Genomic DNA, 15,853 nt, shown 5'->3' on the forward strand with positions numbered 1-15,853 from the left:
CACTCTAAATGACTAGCGTCTTCACACTCCACATGAAACCAACAAACATGGATTTCCTCTTCACACCTGGACAATGATGAGCTTTTTCTCCTTGGGCTTTCTGTCTGGCCAGTCCTCACCGAAGCAGAAGTAGATCTCAAAGGGTGGTGGAGTTGGTGCCTCCCCTTTCTGATACAAAATGAGACCTGAAGGGGAAAAACACGCACAAAAAAACACTGAATTATCACATATAAAATCAACACAATGATTTCAGGTGGTCACATGCATATTTGGTGCCTCCTGTGAAGTTCATGCACGAGGTTGGAAATTATTTTTACATATACTGTATAAAATGGAGTTGGGCAATTTCGTGTTTTCTCTTTTTCACTTCCCACCAAAGACAGGAAGCGTCTGTAGCACAAGTGCAACAAAATGAAGAGCAAAGGGTGTTGAATTGGCAGTTTATGTGTTTTGTCAATCTTGTGCTGCCACAGAGAATGAGTGTGAATTTTGTCGCCTCAATTTTTACATGCATCAAGTTTTATAGCTATTCTTCAACAGTACATACAATGTGTCAATATTCAAAATTAATAATTTAAAACTTGAGGCTCAACTAAAATCCAGAGGCTGCCAATTGTAACATTGGGTTGGAATTAATATATGCTCAATTGTTTGTTATTGCGGTTATGCAGCATTCCATATTCAAAACTGGTTCCTCTTACCCTGAAGGAAGTTGTTCAGACTGAAGACCCTTATCTTCATCTCTCTTTCCATTGGATTGGGCGGCCCCTGCTCAGGCACACCTGGCCCAGACCAGAACACTTTACACTGGCACAACCTGATGGCATATATATCTTGTCCCCTGATCTCCAAAATCAGCCCCCGGTCCATCACATCCAGCAGATGATCGGTGTAGAACCTCTGCTTTTCGTTCGGGATCTCAGCGGTTCCTGGAAACAGTACCTGCTGAAGCGTGACTGGACCGAACAGCTCCACCTGCTCGGGTGTGGGTGCCAGGTTACCATAGTAAAGTCTACAACCCTGAGGGTTACTGACAGTCAAAGAACCAGCTGTCCGACCCCTGTATTGGAACTTGATATCCAGATCAGTTACTAGAAGAGAAAAAGAGAATGACCATTTTATCATCATTCACTTCTTGGTTTTCTTTTCTTTTGTGGAACACAAAAGATGTTTAGAAGAATGTTGATGCTGCTGTTATCCACACTGTAAAACCCAACAAGTTAACTCAACTCAAACCGATTGAGGAAACTGATTGCGGCAAACCATTTAAGTTTAAAAATAAATACATATGAGTATTGTAAACTTATATATATGACTCAATATATATAAGTTCACAATACTCATATGTATTTATTTTTAAACTTAAATGGTTTGCCGCAATCAGTTTCCTCAATCGGTTTGAGTTGAGTTAACTTGTTGGGTTTTACAGTGCATAAATTAAAGTGAATGGCAATAAAGAGCAAATAAAATACAAAGGGAATTGTAAAAGTGGTCCGTATGACTTCCAAGTCTTCTGGAGCCATATGTAAAGTTTGTGTGAGAAACATAAAGCTTTATATTAATCACTGATAATATTTTTAACAGCTCACAAATTTAACAAACCTTTTTGTATCTGGTGTATCAAGAAGTGTTAGGCCAGGTTTGACATCAATGACGCCAAACATCATTGTAACCAATCACGATGTGCCAAAATTGAAAACGCACATAATTAAATAGCAATGACTTTTTGTAATTTTGGTCACCATTAACTTACATTGTATGGAAAAGAGCAGCATGAACATCCAGCCTAAAATTCTCCTTTTGTGGTCTTTAAAATGACATGAGGGTGTATGATGACAGACCTTTCATTTTTGGATCAAGTATTTCTTAAATAAAAGATTCTCAGTCTAACAAATGAAATTTTGTTAATACAGCGAAGGTGTGCACCATATGTTGTGCCTCTATGCACGCCTCTTGCCAAGTCATTTATCATCAGCATTACTCAAAAATAAGAGGGTGGGTCTAGACTATTTCTGAGATTTAGGCATGTCTTCATCATAAATTGCAACATTAATCCAGAATAACAAGGCATTAGAGGCTTACAGGGCAACATGTGTGGACTGCTCAGCAGCTCTGAGATGCAGGGATGAATCTGGTTCTCCGCTTGAGATGGCACCTCTTGCATTGGGGTGTCCACTATGGTTGGAGGGCCAACAGAATGAGAGACTACATCCTGAAGAACAGGGGGCGGAATGACTCCAGACCCCATTTCCATACCATTCGAGAGTCCTCCACCATGAATGGGATATGATCCCTGCTCAATTTTGATTGCACTGTGACTGGAAAATTCAGGAGGTCCTGTGCCGGGCTGGGCAAGATGAGTGGTCATAGGAGCACCTCCGTTTGGGTTATTATGGATAATTTCTCCTAAAAGGTTCATTTGAGGGTTATGGTGGGCAGTATTATAGCCATCGCCAACAGAAGATGCGAACGGAACGTCAACTCTAGGAGGATATGCTGAGTAGCTGGAAGGGTCTATCGGAAAAAAATTATATTTTTTTAGTTTTAGATTTATATTATTAATTTTTGTTCCAAATGACAGCTACTTTGACGAAATCTTACCAATGGAGAGTTTGACAAAGTTTTGCAGCTGAAATGAAAAAAAAAAAAAAAATCATGTTGATTTTACCATTTATTTATCTCAACAGTTATTCAAGCATGCTCCATGCTCTTCAGCACTTACCTCTTCTTCATCATCCTCTCCAGCATCTAAAATCAACAAAAGAAGAGATGATTTATTGGCTCATCCATTTGTTATCCCTCACTGACTAGGCATGCGTTCCGGGTCTTTACCTCCATTGACTGACTGGTCGCACACCTCATAGATCTTATAAGGCTGGACGGGGGTGTCCTTAGTGCCATCATAGTGGAGTCCGAACTCTCGGCTTTTGTTAAGTGCGCAGCGGAGGTTAGCCTTCCATTTTGCTGGATCTGGCTCATCTACTCCTTCCTGGTACTTGCCTGTTTCCAGAGCCCAAGCCTGCAGAGCAAAATGAGTGAATGAAGGGATGCTTATGGGAAATGTCTAGACATGTCCCTTTCTTTTTTTTTAAATAGACAATGGCCTGGTTTCACAGACAGGGCTTAGATTAGGCCTTGGTTAAATTAGGATATTTAAGTAGCTTTTATAAATGTGCCTTAAAAAAATACATTACTGGTGTGCATCTTGAGACAAAACAATGGCACTGACATATTTTAAGATAGGTCAGTGCTAGCTGCTTTCAGTTAAGACAGCTCAAACATGTGTTTTAGTCTGGGACTAGGCATAAACCTTGTATGTAAAACCAGGCAAATGGGTCTTAAGTTACGTTACAGTCCATTTCAAGTGTAATGAGGGGGTGGGGCATTCCTATTCTAGCATTTGATTGGGCAAAATCTGCATAGTGCAGGATGAGTCAATATATCTGGTCTGTTTCCAGAAAGACTAAATCTGTTGATTTTAAAGCATATCCCTGCTAATTGTGGAGTTTGTTAATACACTATGCATAAAGACGCAACAAAACCGCCAAGAAAACTCTAATTTTGCTTTCACAGGGTTCACTTTAACCTCAAGCTTCTAAACTTTTCATGACTTCCTCTTAAAATCTTGCTGCAGTTTAGTCAAGTGGAATTGAAACTCCATTTTTAGTTCTCAAAAAGAGTGGTTTCAAAAGTACTGAAAAGCCTATCTTTGAACACATCACTAGAACTTGTAAATACAGACATTTAAGAGTTCAATGTTCTGCAATAGACATTGTTTTAAAAAGCATGTGAGGACAGCGGTTCACTTTTCATTCATTTTCTGTAATCAATTCTGAAAAGTGAAACTAGTAGGCATTTCAGTATATTGAAACTCTAAAGCAGCCCAAAATTTCCCTCTAGTTCTAACTTTAGAACAGAATGAGGGTTGTGACAAAGAATGTACCCTCAGCATCCAGGTGACAATCTTGGGTTGGTGTTGAATTGAAGCTCATATTATGGGTAAAAATACTATTGCAACATCCACAAAAAGGGTTATAAAAACAGCACGGGTGATGCCAAAACCATATGATTCACCTTAAATATAGTGTTCTCCTCTTCCAGGGTAGGCATGTGACGGGTGGCGTGTCTCCATGGGATCCGGAACAGTCTGCGCTCTTGATTGAGCCAGTGCAGTCCTGGGTATTTCCCACTGTTAATCTGGTGGAGTGAGAAAGGTTTACTTTACAAATGTAGAACTTACTCAGGATGTCAAGATTTCAAATTATATTCCTTCTATTGTTCCCTCCATTTTAGATGCTGATATCTGGAAGTGCTGGACGGGTGAAAGCAAGATGGCAGCCGGACACCGATACCGTTCCAATCTTTTTGAAGCATTGATGGTGAAGTAAAGTGTTTGAAACAGGGGTATGGTACATCCCCAGTGTGGTTTTATGAATCTCTTTGTTGGTTTGGAAATATGGTTCTATTTTTTCCATTTACTCAACTCACAAATTAGCGTTACATAGAAAGCATACAGTGACCAGAGACTTTTAAGTTAAAAAGAAAAAGAGACAAAAATACCCATTTTGGTGGGGTTTAGCAATAAATGAAATTTAGCAAAATTTCAGGAACTTTCAAAGGCTAAAAAAAAATAATAGCGCCAATAGTGAAGCGATGGAGGAAGCACTTTTCACACAGAAATCACTTTCAAACCAAGCAGTTTTTTTTTTTTTTTTTTTTTTAGCGCAGTGTGTTGCGAACTCTGTGTGGGGAAACCTTTAGTCCTCAAGAGAAAATCTCAATTGCGTGGATTCCTATTGACTTTACTGGATTTCACAATTCTGCAAATACACACCTTTAACACAAATTATAGGTGCCAAAGTAGTCTATCCAACTTTTGCGCTATATACTGTTTCTGATGTCATCTGAGGAAAAGACTGAAAATCCACTTTCGTTATCCACTGAAAAACGTACCCTCTGCTGTAGAACTCATATCATTTGCGTATGCACATATTTAAAAACTGCTGTGTCATGACTGGTCATCTGACGTGAGAATAAATGCAAATGGCATAAGAGTCATTAGAACTACTTTCATGGTGCTTTTTGTTCATGTATAAAGCTTTACCTGGTCATTGTTCACTTTATTTGTATTGTTAAATGTTCCACATAAGAAAGTCATACAGGTTTGGAATGACATGAACGGGTAAGTGAATGATGCCAGGATTATCATTTTTATTCATCATCAAAAAGGCTACAAAGTGATTAATAGATCACAATTCACCTGTGCCAGCAGCCATGGCTTCAGACGAATCCTCCGTGGTTGACCACTCATGGTGCTGGAGAACGAGGGGGTCGGAGGAGGTGGTAATGTGAACACTTATTTTGGTCAGCAATTACAGCACTGGGGCAAAAAAAAAAAAAAAAAAAGGGAATAGTTACATAGTTGACAGATGATTTAGTCTGGAAGTCGGCAACTATCAGAGAAGAACATAATTAAAAGCTGAATCTGCAAAGTTGGAACAACCTGAGATGGACAAGCTGAAAAAACATCTTATACAACATTTTAGGGCAACAAGTCGAATAAATCTTTAGCACAAAAGCAGCACAATGACAAATGTGACAAGACGTGAGCCTTCAGGCCTCTGCCAAGTCCTCAGATCGCTGCTATAAAAGCAGGTGCTCGTGGGAAAACAGAAAGCATGTGGGATGTGGGTATTTAGTTTTTTTAAAAGCTCAGTTGAGGGGAGGTCATGTTACCTCTGTAAATAAACGGCAACATGACTGAGCACAATAACAGCCAAGATCGAACGCCACCATTAGCGCAGTCTGCTTCTATACGGGGGGGGGGCAAGGTGTTGTTGTGATAGCTGTGTATCTGACTTATGCAGAAATGAAAAAGAGGCTGTGAAACTTTCAAGGCCATTTCTTATTAAACACACTGACTTGTCATGAGACTTCACGTGAGCTTTTTCAATGAGTGTTAAAAAGCGTCCTGATATTGCACTCCCATAAAGGAAGTTTTAAATACTACCAAATTAATTCATTATGAATTGATGAGGAACAATTATTAACCAAATGCTAAAAGAGTTATTTTTATTTGGTGTAGCATAGAGAAGTAGGTGAAGTTCCTAAATAAAGAAAATCTGTTCAGTGTTCTCCAGTTAAGTTCCTTTAACTCTCCATTGCACGGGGTTCTCTCTATAGGTAACAAACCCAGTTCTCCACTTATCGAGCCTATAATAGGGTTAACAACGAAGGTCCCCCAAAAGCAATTTTTATTTATTTTTCATCCATAAAAAAAAGGAACTATTTAGAGTCAAATAAATTATGTTTATGTTATGAGATATTGCTAAAAGCAACAATGTGTGTCTCAACATTTAAGTTAAATTAAGGCAAAACATTAAAAGTAAATAGAGATAATTCTATTAGATACTGTCAGCAGTTAAAGCAATTTTTTATTTTATTTTTAATTCACCCACTTTCTTTTCAGATATTTAAATAATAAATTAATTTAACTTATTATTATGTAATTTATTTTCATTGTCACGTCATTTCCTTCCTAAAATAATAATTTATTTATTTTAAATTATTATTTATATAGCCTATTTTCTGTTTTTAGATTTTAGTAATGAGGTCAAATGTATGCAAATAAAACGTTAAATAGCTTTGGTTTCAAAGTACAAGCAAAAGATAAGGGTTAGATATTGACTAATATTATGCTTTTAAAGTTAGTAACATGCAAATACACACAAAAGATACACATAGCCAATTACTCAAAAAACCACAATGTTGCCAAAACGCCCATTTAATTCCCACCTGTCCAAAAATAACACGCGCCGAGAGCTTCTCAAACCACATTTTGTACGACAAAACCATCCAGAATCAATGCTCTGTAAATTTTGCACATGTTCAACAAACTTAAAATCACTTACCTGCAGTTAAAAGTATCCAAACTTTGATTCGGGCTCAGTTCACCGTTTACCTGACGGGCTCATATAGATCAGGTGAGGTTCAGATCCGCGTCGGTTCGTCCTCTCGGCTCCAGCAAATCAAATGGCCGTGGACTAGGACTGACTGATCACAGCTCTCCAGGAGGACTCTCTCATATCCATGTTGTTTTTTTTTACTAGCATGAGACGACAGAAACGTATTTGCAGAAGTAGAACAGGTACCACCCTTCCGGATGACAGGGGCTAATGTAAACGGAAGTGGTGTGTGTTTGATTTTTCATACATGCCCCAGTGACCCTGTGTTGTAGTGTTTAGCATTTGACAACAAGAAAATGCCATAAGTCATATCATTAGGCAAACCAAGAGAGGTAAATACTATTTTAATTCGACTGTTGGTGCTGTTTTTGAAGTCGGTATCCCATTAGTGCAGAATGTATTAACTGTAAATATTCACCAAATAAGCCAAATGATAGAAATACAAAAATGCTCATTTAATAAGACTGTTCTTAGGCTATATTAAGTGTTGTTTAGACTTTAAACTGCAATGCGTTTATTTGTTCACTAGGTGGGTTCTGTGACTGTTGGTATTTGTTGAGACGTCATGTGACCAAATGGGATCGAAAGGGAGTGACAGAGGGTTGTTATTGTTTTGTTTAGGCTATTCATTTTTTTTTGTCTTGAATTATTTATTTCATATAACGTTATTATACTGCATAATATTTTTTCTATTTGTTGTAGTCTACATTTGTTCAATACTTTATACTATGTTGGAAATTACTATTATCATGTTCATTGTTTGTAATGTGTGTGACGGGTCCGCGGAAAAGTCTAGAGAGAGATAATAAGATTAGAATAAATAAGTAAACTAGATTAATGAATAAAAATGTGATTTAAATAAAACATATTAGTTAGTTATTATTCTATGAAATAGATTAAATTAGATTTAAATAAATAAACAAATAAACAATATATTTAACAGTACATTACTACTATATATAACTTAATATAAACACATTTTGGAATTATAGGCCTAATATTACATTTTCAGTGTATAAAATGGGTGTTTATAAAAGACACCCTTTTAGGATGGGGTCCGTGGCATCTAAAAGATTAAAAACACCTGCATTAGATTAGCACAGAAGTGTAGATTACCATATGAGCTTGGTATACTTTTTTGTTTTGTTATTATCAAGAATAAACAGCATTTTAATTCGTTTATTTTTATTTTTATTTTTTTATAAATGTGCATGCAGTTTTATGAGTTCGTGTTAATGAAAAGACTGCATTAAATATTCTGGTTTTAAATTAATTCCAAGAGTATTTAAATGAAATAAGAAAAAAGAAAAGAAAAAAAGTTCAAAAGTGATTCATAATGGAGGTTCCGAGTTTGCGCAATTACGTTGTGCGTGACCGTGCGTCACCTGCGTTTCCAGGGGAACGTGACTCGTTAGGACTCTGGCGTGCTGGTGGAAGTATTCAGTCTCTTTGTTACATTCAATAAATATTTACATATTTTTCTAACAATTTTTCTTTTGATCTTAAAACGATAGTAGACTATAGCCTAATTAATGCGTCTGTTTTTTAATCCGGTGCATTGTCATTTTAAACTTTACTCGTATTGTTGTTGTGACAGAAATCAGGTCACATTCATTAATGTGCACCAGGTTTAAACCTGAAAAGCTTCTTCTTCTTTTGCACCTTAAATGTTGTTGTATGAATGCTGAAAAGTTAATTTTTAAATTAATGTTAGACATTATTCTTATTATTTGGTTTGACTAAGCTTGTAAGGCTTAAAAGTGTCAAACTTTGCAGCTTATTTAATTCATTTGTTCAGTAGGCTACATAAGACTGAAAGAACATTTCTCTAGCGCACTGTCTTCAACCTCATTTTTTTGAGAATATAGCCTATGATGACTGGGGAAATAACAAGCACACACAGGTTTGCTAGAAACATCAAAAGTTTGGATCTCCAAATGATGGTCCACAGTCAAGAGGTTTAGAACCTTCTGGGACCTCTTTCTCTACTCTGTCACATCAATGGTGACAGGATGACAGGTTAGTACTTTCTTCCCCATCTTTCACTCGTTAATTAATTCTTGAAGTTTTGATATCAATATTACAGTATTGCTGATTTACAAATTCATCTTCAGACAGGTCTAAGGTCAGATCAGAGTCTTCAGCTTATAAGAAAGATAAAAGCATTCCAACCTCTTTGACACAGTTGTGCAAACAGCTGGAGGAGAGAATCATCCAGAAATCACAATATTACACCATCTGCCATGAAGACAGAGAGTCTCTGGTCAGTCTCAAACAGATATTCAAATATTCATCATCTGAAGTATTTTGCACCGTACAGTAGGCCTTCTAATACAGATGAAATTTGATCAGATTGGATTCTCCTAATCCACCAAAAGCATCATATGCCTAGAAGTTCTCATGCTGTTTTTTGACAATCAAATAGAGACTTAGAGGGACTTTTCATATGTTTAGGTCAAAATACATTTGTGCATTTGATTTCTATTCTCTTAATTCCTCTTTTTTCCCCCTCTTTTCTCTTTATGTTTATTGCTGTTCTTTATTAGATGTATGATATGTTATGTTTTTATGATTGTAATTATATTATTTCTCATGTATATAGAATACATAGAGAAAATAAAGCCGAAACAAACAGATGTTGAGTTGTACAGTTAGAGTTTATGCAGTCAATCTCAAACTTAAAATACTCCCAGAAGTATGAATTCTTTTTTAAACGAGTTTACATAATAAATCTCTTTTCTTTTTGCTTTTGACCTTCAGACTGCAGTGTTGACCTCTGAGCTGGGTCTGATCTGGCAGAAGCTGAAAAGCCCGGCTGTGGACACCACACTGTCCCAGGAAGAGAAAGTGCAGCTGAACTGCCAGATCTTCAATGAAGTGCTGCACATCTGTGAGCAGCTGTTTCTTCAATACCTGCAGCTGACGAAAACTCTACAGAGGCGAGGTGTCTTCAGTGACTGTGCTAATCGCAGAAGGGTGGCAGCTCAGCTCGCTATGGACTGTACCAGACTGTAAGTGCTACTCTTTTTATCTAAATTACAGAGACTTTAACAGGCTTTGATCCCATAAAATAGCCCATTTGATGACATATAGTGTGGCATTGCTTATTCACTGTAGATTGTTTCTATTTACAGCTTGAATGTTTGCTCCATAAGATGCAGGATTGTCACAGGAATCAAGGCTGCACGGAGGGCCAGAACAAGTGCTGTTACACAGAAGAAGACACTACAAACATGCTCTGATAGCATGGAGAGGTCCATGACGGGCACACCACGGGAAAAAGCTGTGGAGGATGACCTCAAGGAGGTACGTTTGTGTGCATGCGTGTTGTAAAGTGAGATGGTAAGGTCAAATTAATACGTTTCTATGTGTCCAGATTCAGGAGAAAATCGGGGAGCTGGATCTGCAACATGTGTATGATCTCCTGCCCTGCCAAACGAAGCCAATCTTCTGTAAGACAGACACACAGTGTACGGCAAGATACACAGATATATTTAGGGATAGTTTACTCACCCTCATTCGTTTGTTATAGATAGATAGATAGATAGATAGATAGATAGATAGATAGATAGATAGATAGATAGATAGATAGATAGATAGATAGATAGATAAGTAAAGGTGAGTAAAGGTGAGTAAGATAGATAGATAAGTAAAGGTGAGTGAGAGATAGATAGATAGATACTGTAGATAGATAGATAGATAGATAGATAGATAGATAGATAGATAGATAGATACTGTAGATAGATAGATACTATGTATAGATAGATAGATACTATGTATAGATAGATAGATACTATAGATAGATAGATAGATAGATAGATAGATAGATAGATAAGTAAAGGTGAGTAAGATAGATAGATAGATAGATAGATAGATTGATTGATAGATAGATAGATAGATAGATAGATAGATAGATAGATAGATAGATAGATAGATAGATAGATAGATAGATAGATAGATAGATAGATAGATAGGTAAAGGTGAGTGAGTGAGTAAGATAGATAGATAGATAGATTAGATAAGATGACAGAATGTAATTTTTGAACGAAATATCCCTTTAAAGTGATGGGTTATAATTCAGGATATTAGATCAGGACACTGTAATTTATGCATGTGTCCAGGTTCCACAGCCCACATGGACAGTATACCGACACAAGAGCAGGTGTGTCCTACTCAAAACCGGTTGTTCGGAATGAAGGTGACCAGGACTTTTTAAACAATTGCACTGCACAAATTCAATATTGTAACTTTTCAAAGAGTAGCCTGCTTCACAATGTGTCCTTCCGCCCTCTCAGGGATGTCATTCCATGCCTGACCTACAGAGGGAGACACTGCTGGAGGAGCTGGAGATAAAGCTGCCGAATCGGCCTCCATCCCCATTGGTCCTTCTGTCCACAGATCCTCCCTCCAGCCTGAAGAAACGCATCAGTCCTGGGGAGGATCTGAGGAGGTTGGGCTGTTACGAAATACCCATAAAACATATAAATCACAGTGTCTATGTGCATGAGTAATCGGAACTGAAACTGCATTGGTGCGTGTGTGTTTTTTTTTTAGATTATTAAAAGAAAGCAAGGATGACAGTATTTGTGAGACAGATCTGTGCCCACTTATAGAAGCCATGATCTGTTATAATTCTAGCAGACTCCAAAGGCTGAAACAAAGACTACAGGTACAGAAATAAACTCACTGCAGCCATAATCGTGTGCAGTATACCTGAGCCATCTGCAAATGCCATTTACAGTTGTTTCATGGGCATTTCTTTCTAGAAAATGATGGAGGAAGAAGAGGAAACAAAGAAGCACAAAGTTATTGCGGAGAGACATTCACACACACATGGAGATGTGGCCATAGTGGCTGTTTCACCTCACACCATTGTGCGTATGGCAGCAGCCAGAGCGTCCGATAGGATTTTCCCAGAGACCATCAAACTGTACCCACCAGTCTTCAATGACCTCATTAAAGAGGTATCACAGCAGTGTTATTTTAGTATTTTATATATATACAGTATACATATCCCTCCTACATTGTAGCTATGACATCTAATTTGGCTTATATTGGACTTACCTGTATAATTCTAAACCTCTAGATCTATTCAGCATCGATTAAGGATCGGAACTTGGTTGGAGAAAATATAGAAATAAGCAAAGTCTATGACGAGTTATCGGAAAGTATTTCAACAAAGTATTTCAACTTTGATGAGGTAAGCGGAGTTAGAGTTCAAATGTAGATATTTTGTTGGTGACACATCGCAACATCCTCATTTCATGAAGTTGAGAATATTAATAGCAGCTTTTTTTTATCTTTTAAAGGACCCCAGGATTGAGCCAGCTCTGACAAATGCCACATGCTGCTCAAAAAGAGGAATAGATGACAAACTAATCAACCCATCTCTCAGGAAGCCCAACCCATACAGCATATCCCACAGGTGTTCTCTTCTTCCTTATTATCTGTGTTTGTGGTTGTTTGGTACCCCGAAATAATATAAAATCATTAATTTAACGGCATAAACGCAGAGAGAGAATAAAGAGGTCTGAGAACAGAAAGAGGCCTGTGGATGCGACTGCACGAGCGTACAGAGCTTGGTTTCAGTGGTGGAGGTGTCAACTATCACTGGATGATTATCTTAACTACATTTCCAACCAGGTAAGTTTATAATAGGAGTGTGTTTATGAGCGATAAATGCTTAATGTATTCAGGATGCAGGCTCAGTTGTGGACTTGAACAGTGCTCGTGTTGTTTTGAAGGACTCTGATTATCTGTCAGTGCTCTTTCACCTGTATGACAGTGATGATGATGATGATGAAGAGGCAGAGAGACACAAGCTGGCTCTGCAGAGAGACGAGAGGAGAAGGTCTTGTCAGCAAATGGCTAATCACAAATGTTTTGCCTGTTCCATTTATTGTATTTCTATAATTATATCAAAGTTAGCCTGCTGATTTAGCTTCTAATTTTTATCTGACCGTCATCTCTTCCAGAAGGCAGCAGGAAAGGATCAATTCACTTAGGAGACGGAAACATGAATTTGTTCCTGGATTCTGGAACATCAACACCATAAAGATGGGAGGACTGGGGAGGGAACCGGAACAGGATGGCATGTTATTGTTTTCTATAATAAATAAAAAATATTGGTACATTTATGAACATGCATTATTTAGTGTCCAAAAAGGAATGAGTGACGAAATATCTGTTTCAGAGAGACATCCAGAAGAGGAAATACAAGATGCAGTGAGTTCATGTTCTCTTCCTCATAATATAATTCTGCACTTCTGTTTTCCACGGATTTCTGCTTCATCTATCATGTCATGTTAGTGTTATTTTTGGGATAGATTTCTGTATAGCAAAAATTATTTTGAATCACAGTTGTAGCTCAAATAATCACTTTTTTGAATGAGATAGATTAGATAGATAGACAGACAAGCTGATAGATAGATAGACAGACAGACAGACAAGCTAACAGACAGACAGATAGATAGATAGATAGATAGATAGATAGATAGATAGACAGACAGACAGACAGACAGACAAGCTGATAGATAGATAGATAGATAGACAGACAGACAGACAGACAGACAGACAGACAGACAGACACACACAGACACACAGACAGACACACACACAGACAGACAGATAGACAGACAGACAGACAGACAAGCTGATAGATAGATAGATAGATAGATAGACAAGCTGATAGACAGACAGACAGACAGATAGATAGATAGATAGATAGATAGATAGATAGATAGATAGATAGATAGATAGATAGATAGATAGATAGATAGATAGATAGATAGATAGATAGATAGATAGATAGATAGATTGATTGATTGATTGATTGATTGATGTTCTTCAGTCTGTGGGAGGAGAGGAAGGTGAAGGTCCAGCTGCTGGTCTGCTGGATGGAGAACAGATTCAGGTCAGGTTGGAAAGGGTCTGGAACGCCCTGCGTCTGCCAGAAGGAAAGCGACTAGACATGGCCATCAAATACAGCTCCCATAAGTACAGGGACCACCTGCAGGAGGTAGAGATCATGAGAATAAACTCTCCAGGCTTTCCATTATGATCATCAAGGTTTTTATGTTGTCACGTGGATTTGTTTGTACTATCAGGCAATTGCTGCATGGGAGGAGGCTGCTCGTTTGATCCAGAAGAGGGAGCTCTTGCTCTTCAGGCTGGAGGACTTTGAGAGGGAGGCATCAGACCCCAACAGATTTTTCCAGCGAGGTACATCAGAGGCACAGAATAATGAATTTTGACCCTTGAAATCTGCTTTTGGGATGGTGTATTGCCTACATGGCTTTATATTTCGAGAAATTATTATAATCCAATACAGATTCATTGCGAATACACAGGTTATCATGGTTCATCTATCGCTAGAATGGAGGAGGCAAGTCAAAGGGAGAATCTCAACTCTCAGATTTCAGTCGTAGACCAAGAACTGTCCAAGACTATGGGCCACATCACAACCCGTTTCAATGACAGCATCAGCTATGAGGTGAGTGCATCAAGGCACGCCATTGGTTATCTGCACCAGAAACTGTTCGTCCCGTTGTTCATCCTTGTCGCTGATTTGGTTCTCACAGGGCCGGCCGTACAGGGAGAAGATGCGCTGGGACCGGACTGAGATGCTGTACTGGCTGCAGCAGGAGAGAAGGGTCCGTTCACTGGAGATGTTTGTAGAAGAACGGACGGCTCTGCCTGTAAGGCTTCCTCCTCTAAACCAAAGACAGGAGCTTCACTCAGACAGACAGCAAACTCTCAACGAACAACCTCCATCAGACTGCGAGAGAAATGGCAGATTTTTGCAACACTGTGAATTTTAAATATATATATATATATACTCATGTAAGCCAAATACTAGCAAATAAAGCAAGATCTGTTACTTTTTATAGAGCTGGTTTTATTTTGATTATTGCATTATTTAGTATATCCTTGTTAGTTGCTGAAGAAATTTTAGACTGAAAATGTGTGCTTAAGAGTTTTACATTAAAAAATGTATTATTTATTTTAGTATCTCTGAGATACTGTTAGTGTTTTTATTCATATTTTGAATGTTTTCATTTTTATATTTTCATTTTAATGTATTAGTAATTTTGCTTGTGTTTTTGTCTTTTTATTAGTTGTTTATTATGTCTTTTTAATTTTTATTTAATTTTTAGTTATTTTAGTAAGTTGAAAATGAAGATATATTGCCATATCGTGAGTTTAGAATTATAAGGTTCTATCTCCGTTTAGGGTAGTTCTGAGATATTGAGCATCAAAGTTTTTACATCCCAGCTGGCAAAACTGTTATGTAGCATCTACTATTAGCTCAACAAGACCATCACCCTACTTTTGGGCGCCATCGTCCGGGCTAATGTCCAGCCCTTAGCTCTGTGTCCAGGCTACAGAGCTAAGAGGTGGGTTTTGATTGGTCCGTCCGTGTTCATTCAGGGTTTTGATTGGATATTGAATCTACTGGAGATAGAACCTTATAATCCCAACTCGGTTTATGTTTTGTGAGATGGAACCTTTTTATTTTATTAATAACTATCAAATTTATTTATTTATTTACAAAAATAGCACCACACAGGCATTAATAAACACCTAATGGATCAGATTATGTCAAAAACTCAATTTCGACCAAAAGTGGAGATAGAACCTTATAATTCTAAACTCACGATATAACAAAAAAACATTTTTTTGTACATTTTTTTTAGTTTTAGTTAAATATAATATCCCTGCAACACACTACATGCGTATATAATTAAAAGTAGTGTAGAAAATGGCAAATCATGGTATTCATTCCGATTTTGTTCATATTTGAACTGACAAACCTGTTGGTTGAATATGTTACATGCATTAGACAGAGGAAATATGCTGCCCTTGCTTGTATGTGCTATTTTGCTACT

At 37.6% G+C, this 15,853-nt stretch overlaps 2 protein-coding genes across 7 annotated transcripts in view; one reads left to right on the plus strand and one right to left on the minus strand.

The window, feature by feature from the left end:
• The window catches only part of irf5 (interferon regulatory factor 5), a 9,080-nt gene extending 1,921 nt beyond the window's left edge, over positions 1-7,159 (minus strand). Inside the window, exons 1-9 of the mRNA XM_084406309.1 lie at positions 6,912-7,159; positions 5,261-5,380; positions 4,075-4,197; positions 2,833-3,019; positions 2,723-2,748; positions 2,602-2,629; positions 2,083-2,514; positions 702-1,091; positions 67-185 (exon numbers count right to left, since the gene is read on the minus strand). Of these exons, the coding sequence (XP_084262435.1) occupies positions 67-185; positions 702-1,091; positions 2,083-2,514; positions 2,602-2,629; positions 2,723-2,748; positions 2,833-3,019; positions 4,075-4,197; positions 5,261-5,311 (1,356 nt within the window). The 5' untranslated portion in view covers positions 5,312-5,380; positions 6,912-7,159. The remainder of the gene's footprint in view (positions 1-66; positions 186-701; positions 1,092-2,082; positions 2,515-2,601; positions 2,630-2,722; positions 2,749-2,832; positions 3,020-4,074; positions 4,198-5,260; positions 5,381-6,911) is intronic.
• ccdc87 (coiled-coil domain containing 87) lies at positions 7,014-14,972 on the plus strand. Of its 6 annotated transcripts, none has more exons than XM_084406305.1 (19): positions 7,014-7,147; positions 8,827-8,984; positions 9,080-9,228; positions 9,726-9,976; positions 10,100-10,271; positions 10,342-10,435; positions 11,087-11,163; positions 11,261-11,415; positions 11,520-11,634; positions 11,732-11,929; positions 12,052-12,165; positions 12,275-12,390; positions 12,479-12,608; positions 12,710-12,816; positions 12,941-13,190; positions 13,816-13,983; positions 14,072-14,186; positions 14,315-14,457; positions 14,546-14,972. In XM_084406305.1, the coding sequence occupies exons 2-19, from the start codon at positions 8,978-8,980 to the stop codon at positions 14,783-14,785; spliced, it is 2,601 nt and encodes an 866-aa protein (XP_084262431.1). In that variant the 5' UTR covers positions 7,014-7,147; positions 8,827-8,977; the 3' UTR covers positions 14,786-14,972. The 6 variants fall into 6 exon arrangements, 5 of the variants coding, with proteins under 5 accessions (XP_084262431.1, XP_084262430.1, XP_084262432.1 ...); XM_084406304.1 differs by lacking the exon at positions 7,014-7,147 and adding an exon at positions 7,241-7,297 and having other exon boundaries at positions 7,495-8,984; XR_014626987.1 differs by lacking the exon at positions 7,014-7,147 and having other exon boundaries at positions 7,260-8,984; positions 14,296-14,457; positions 14,546-14,686.
• Positions 14,973-15,853: the final 881 nt, after the last annotated feature.

This window comes from Rutilus rutilus (genome assembly GCF_951802725.1).
Source record: "Rutilus rutilus genome assembly, chromosome: 4".
Classification (NCBI taxonomy): Eukaryota; Metazoa; Chordata; class Actinopteri; order Cypriniformes; family Leuciscidae; genus Rutilus; species Rutilus rutilus.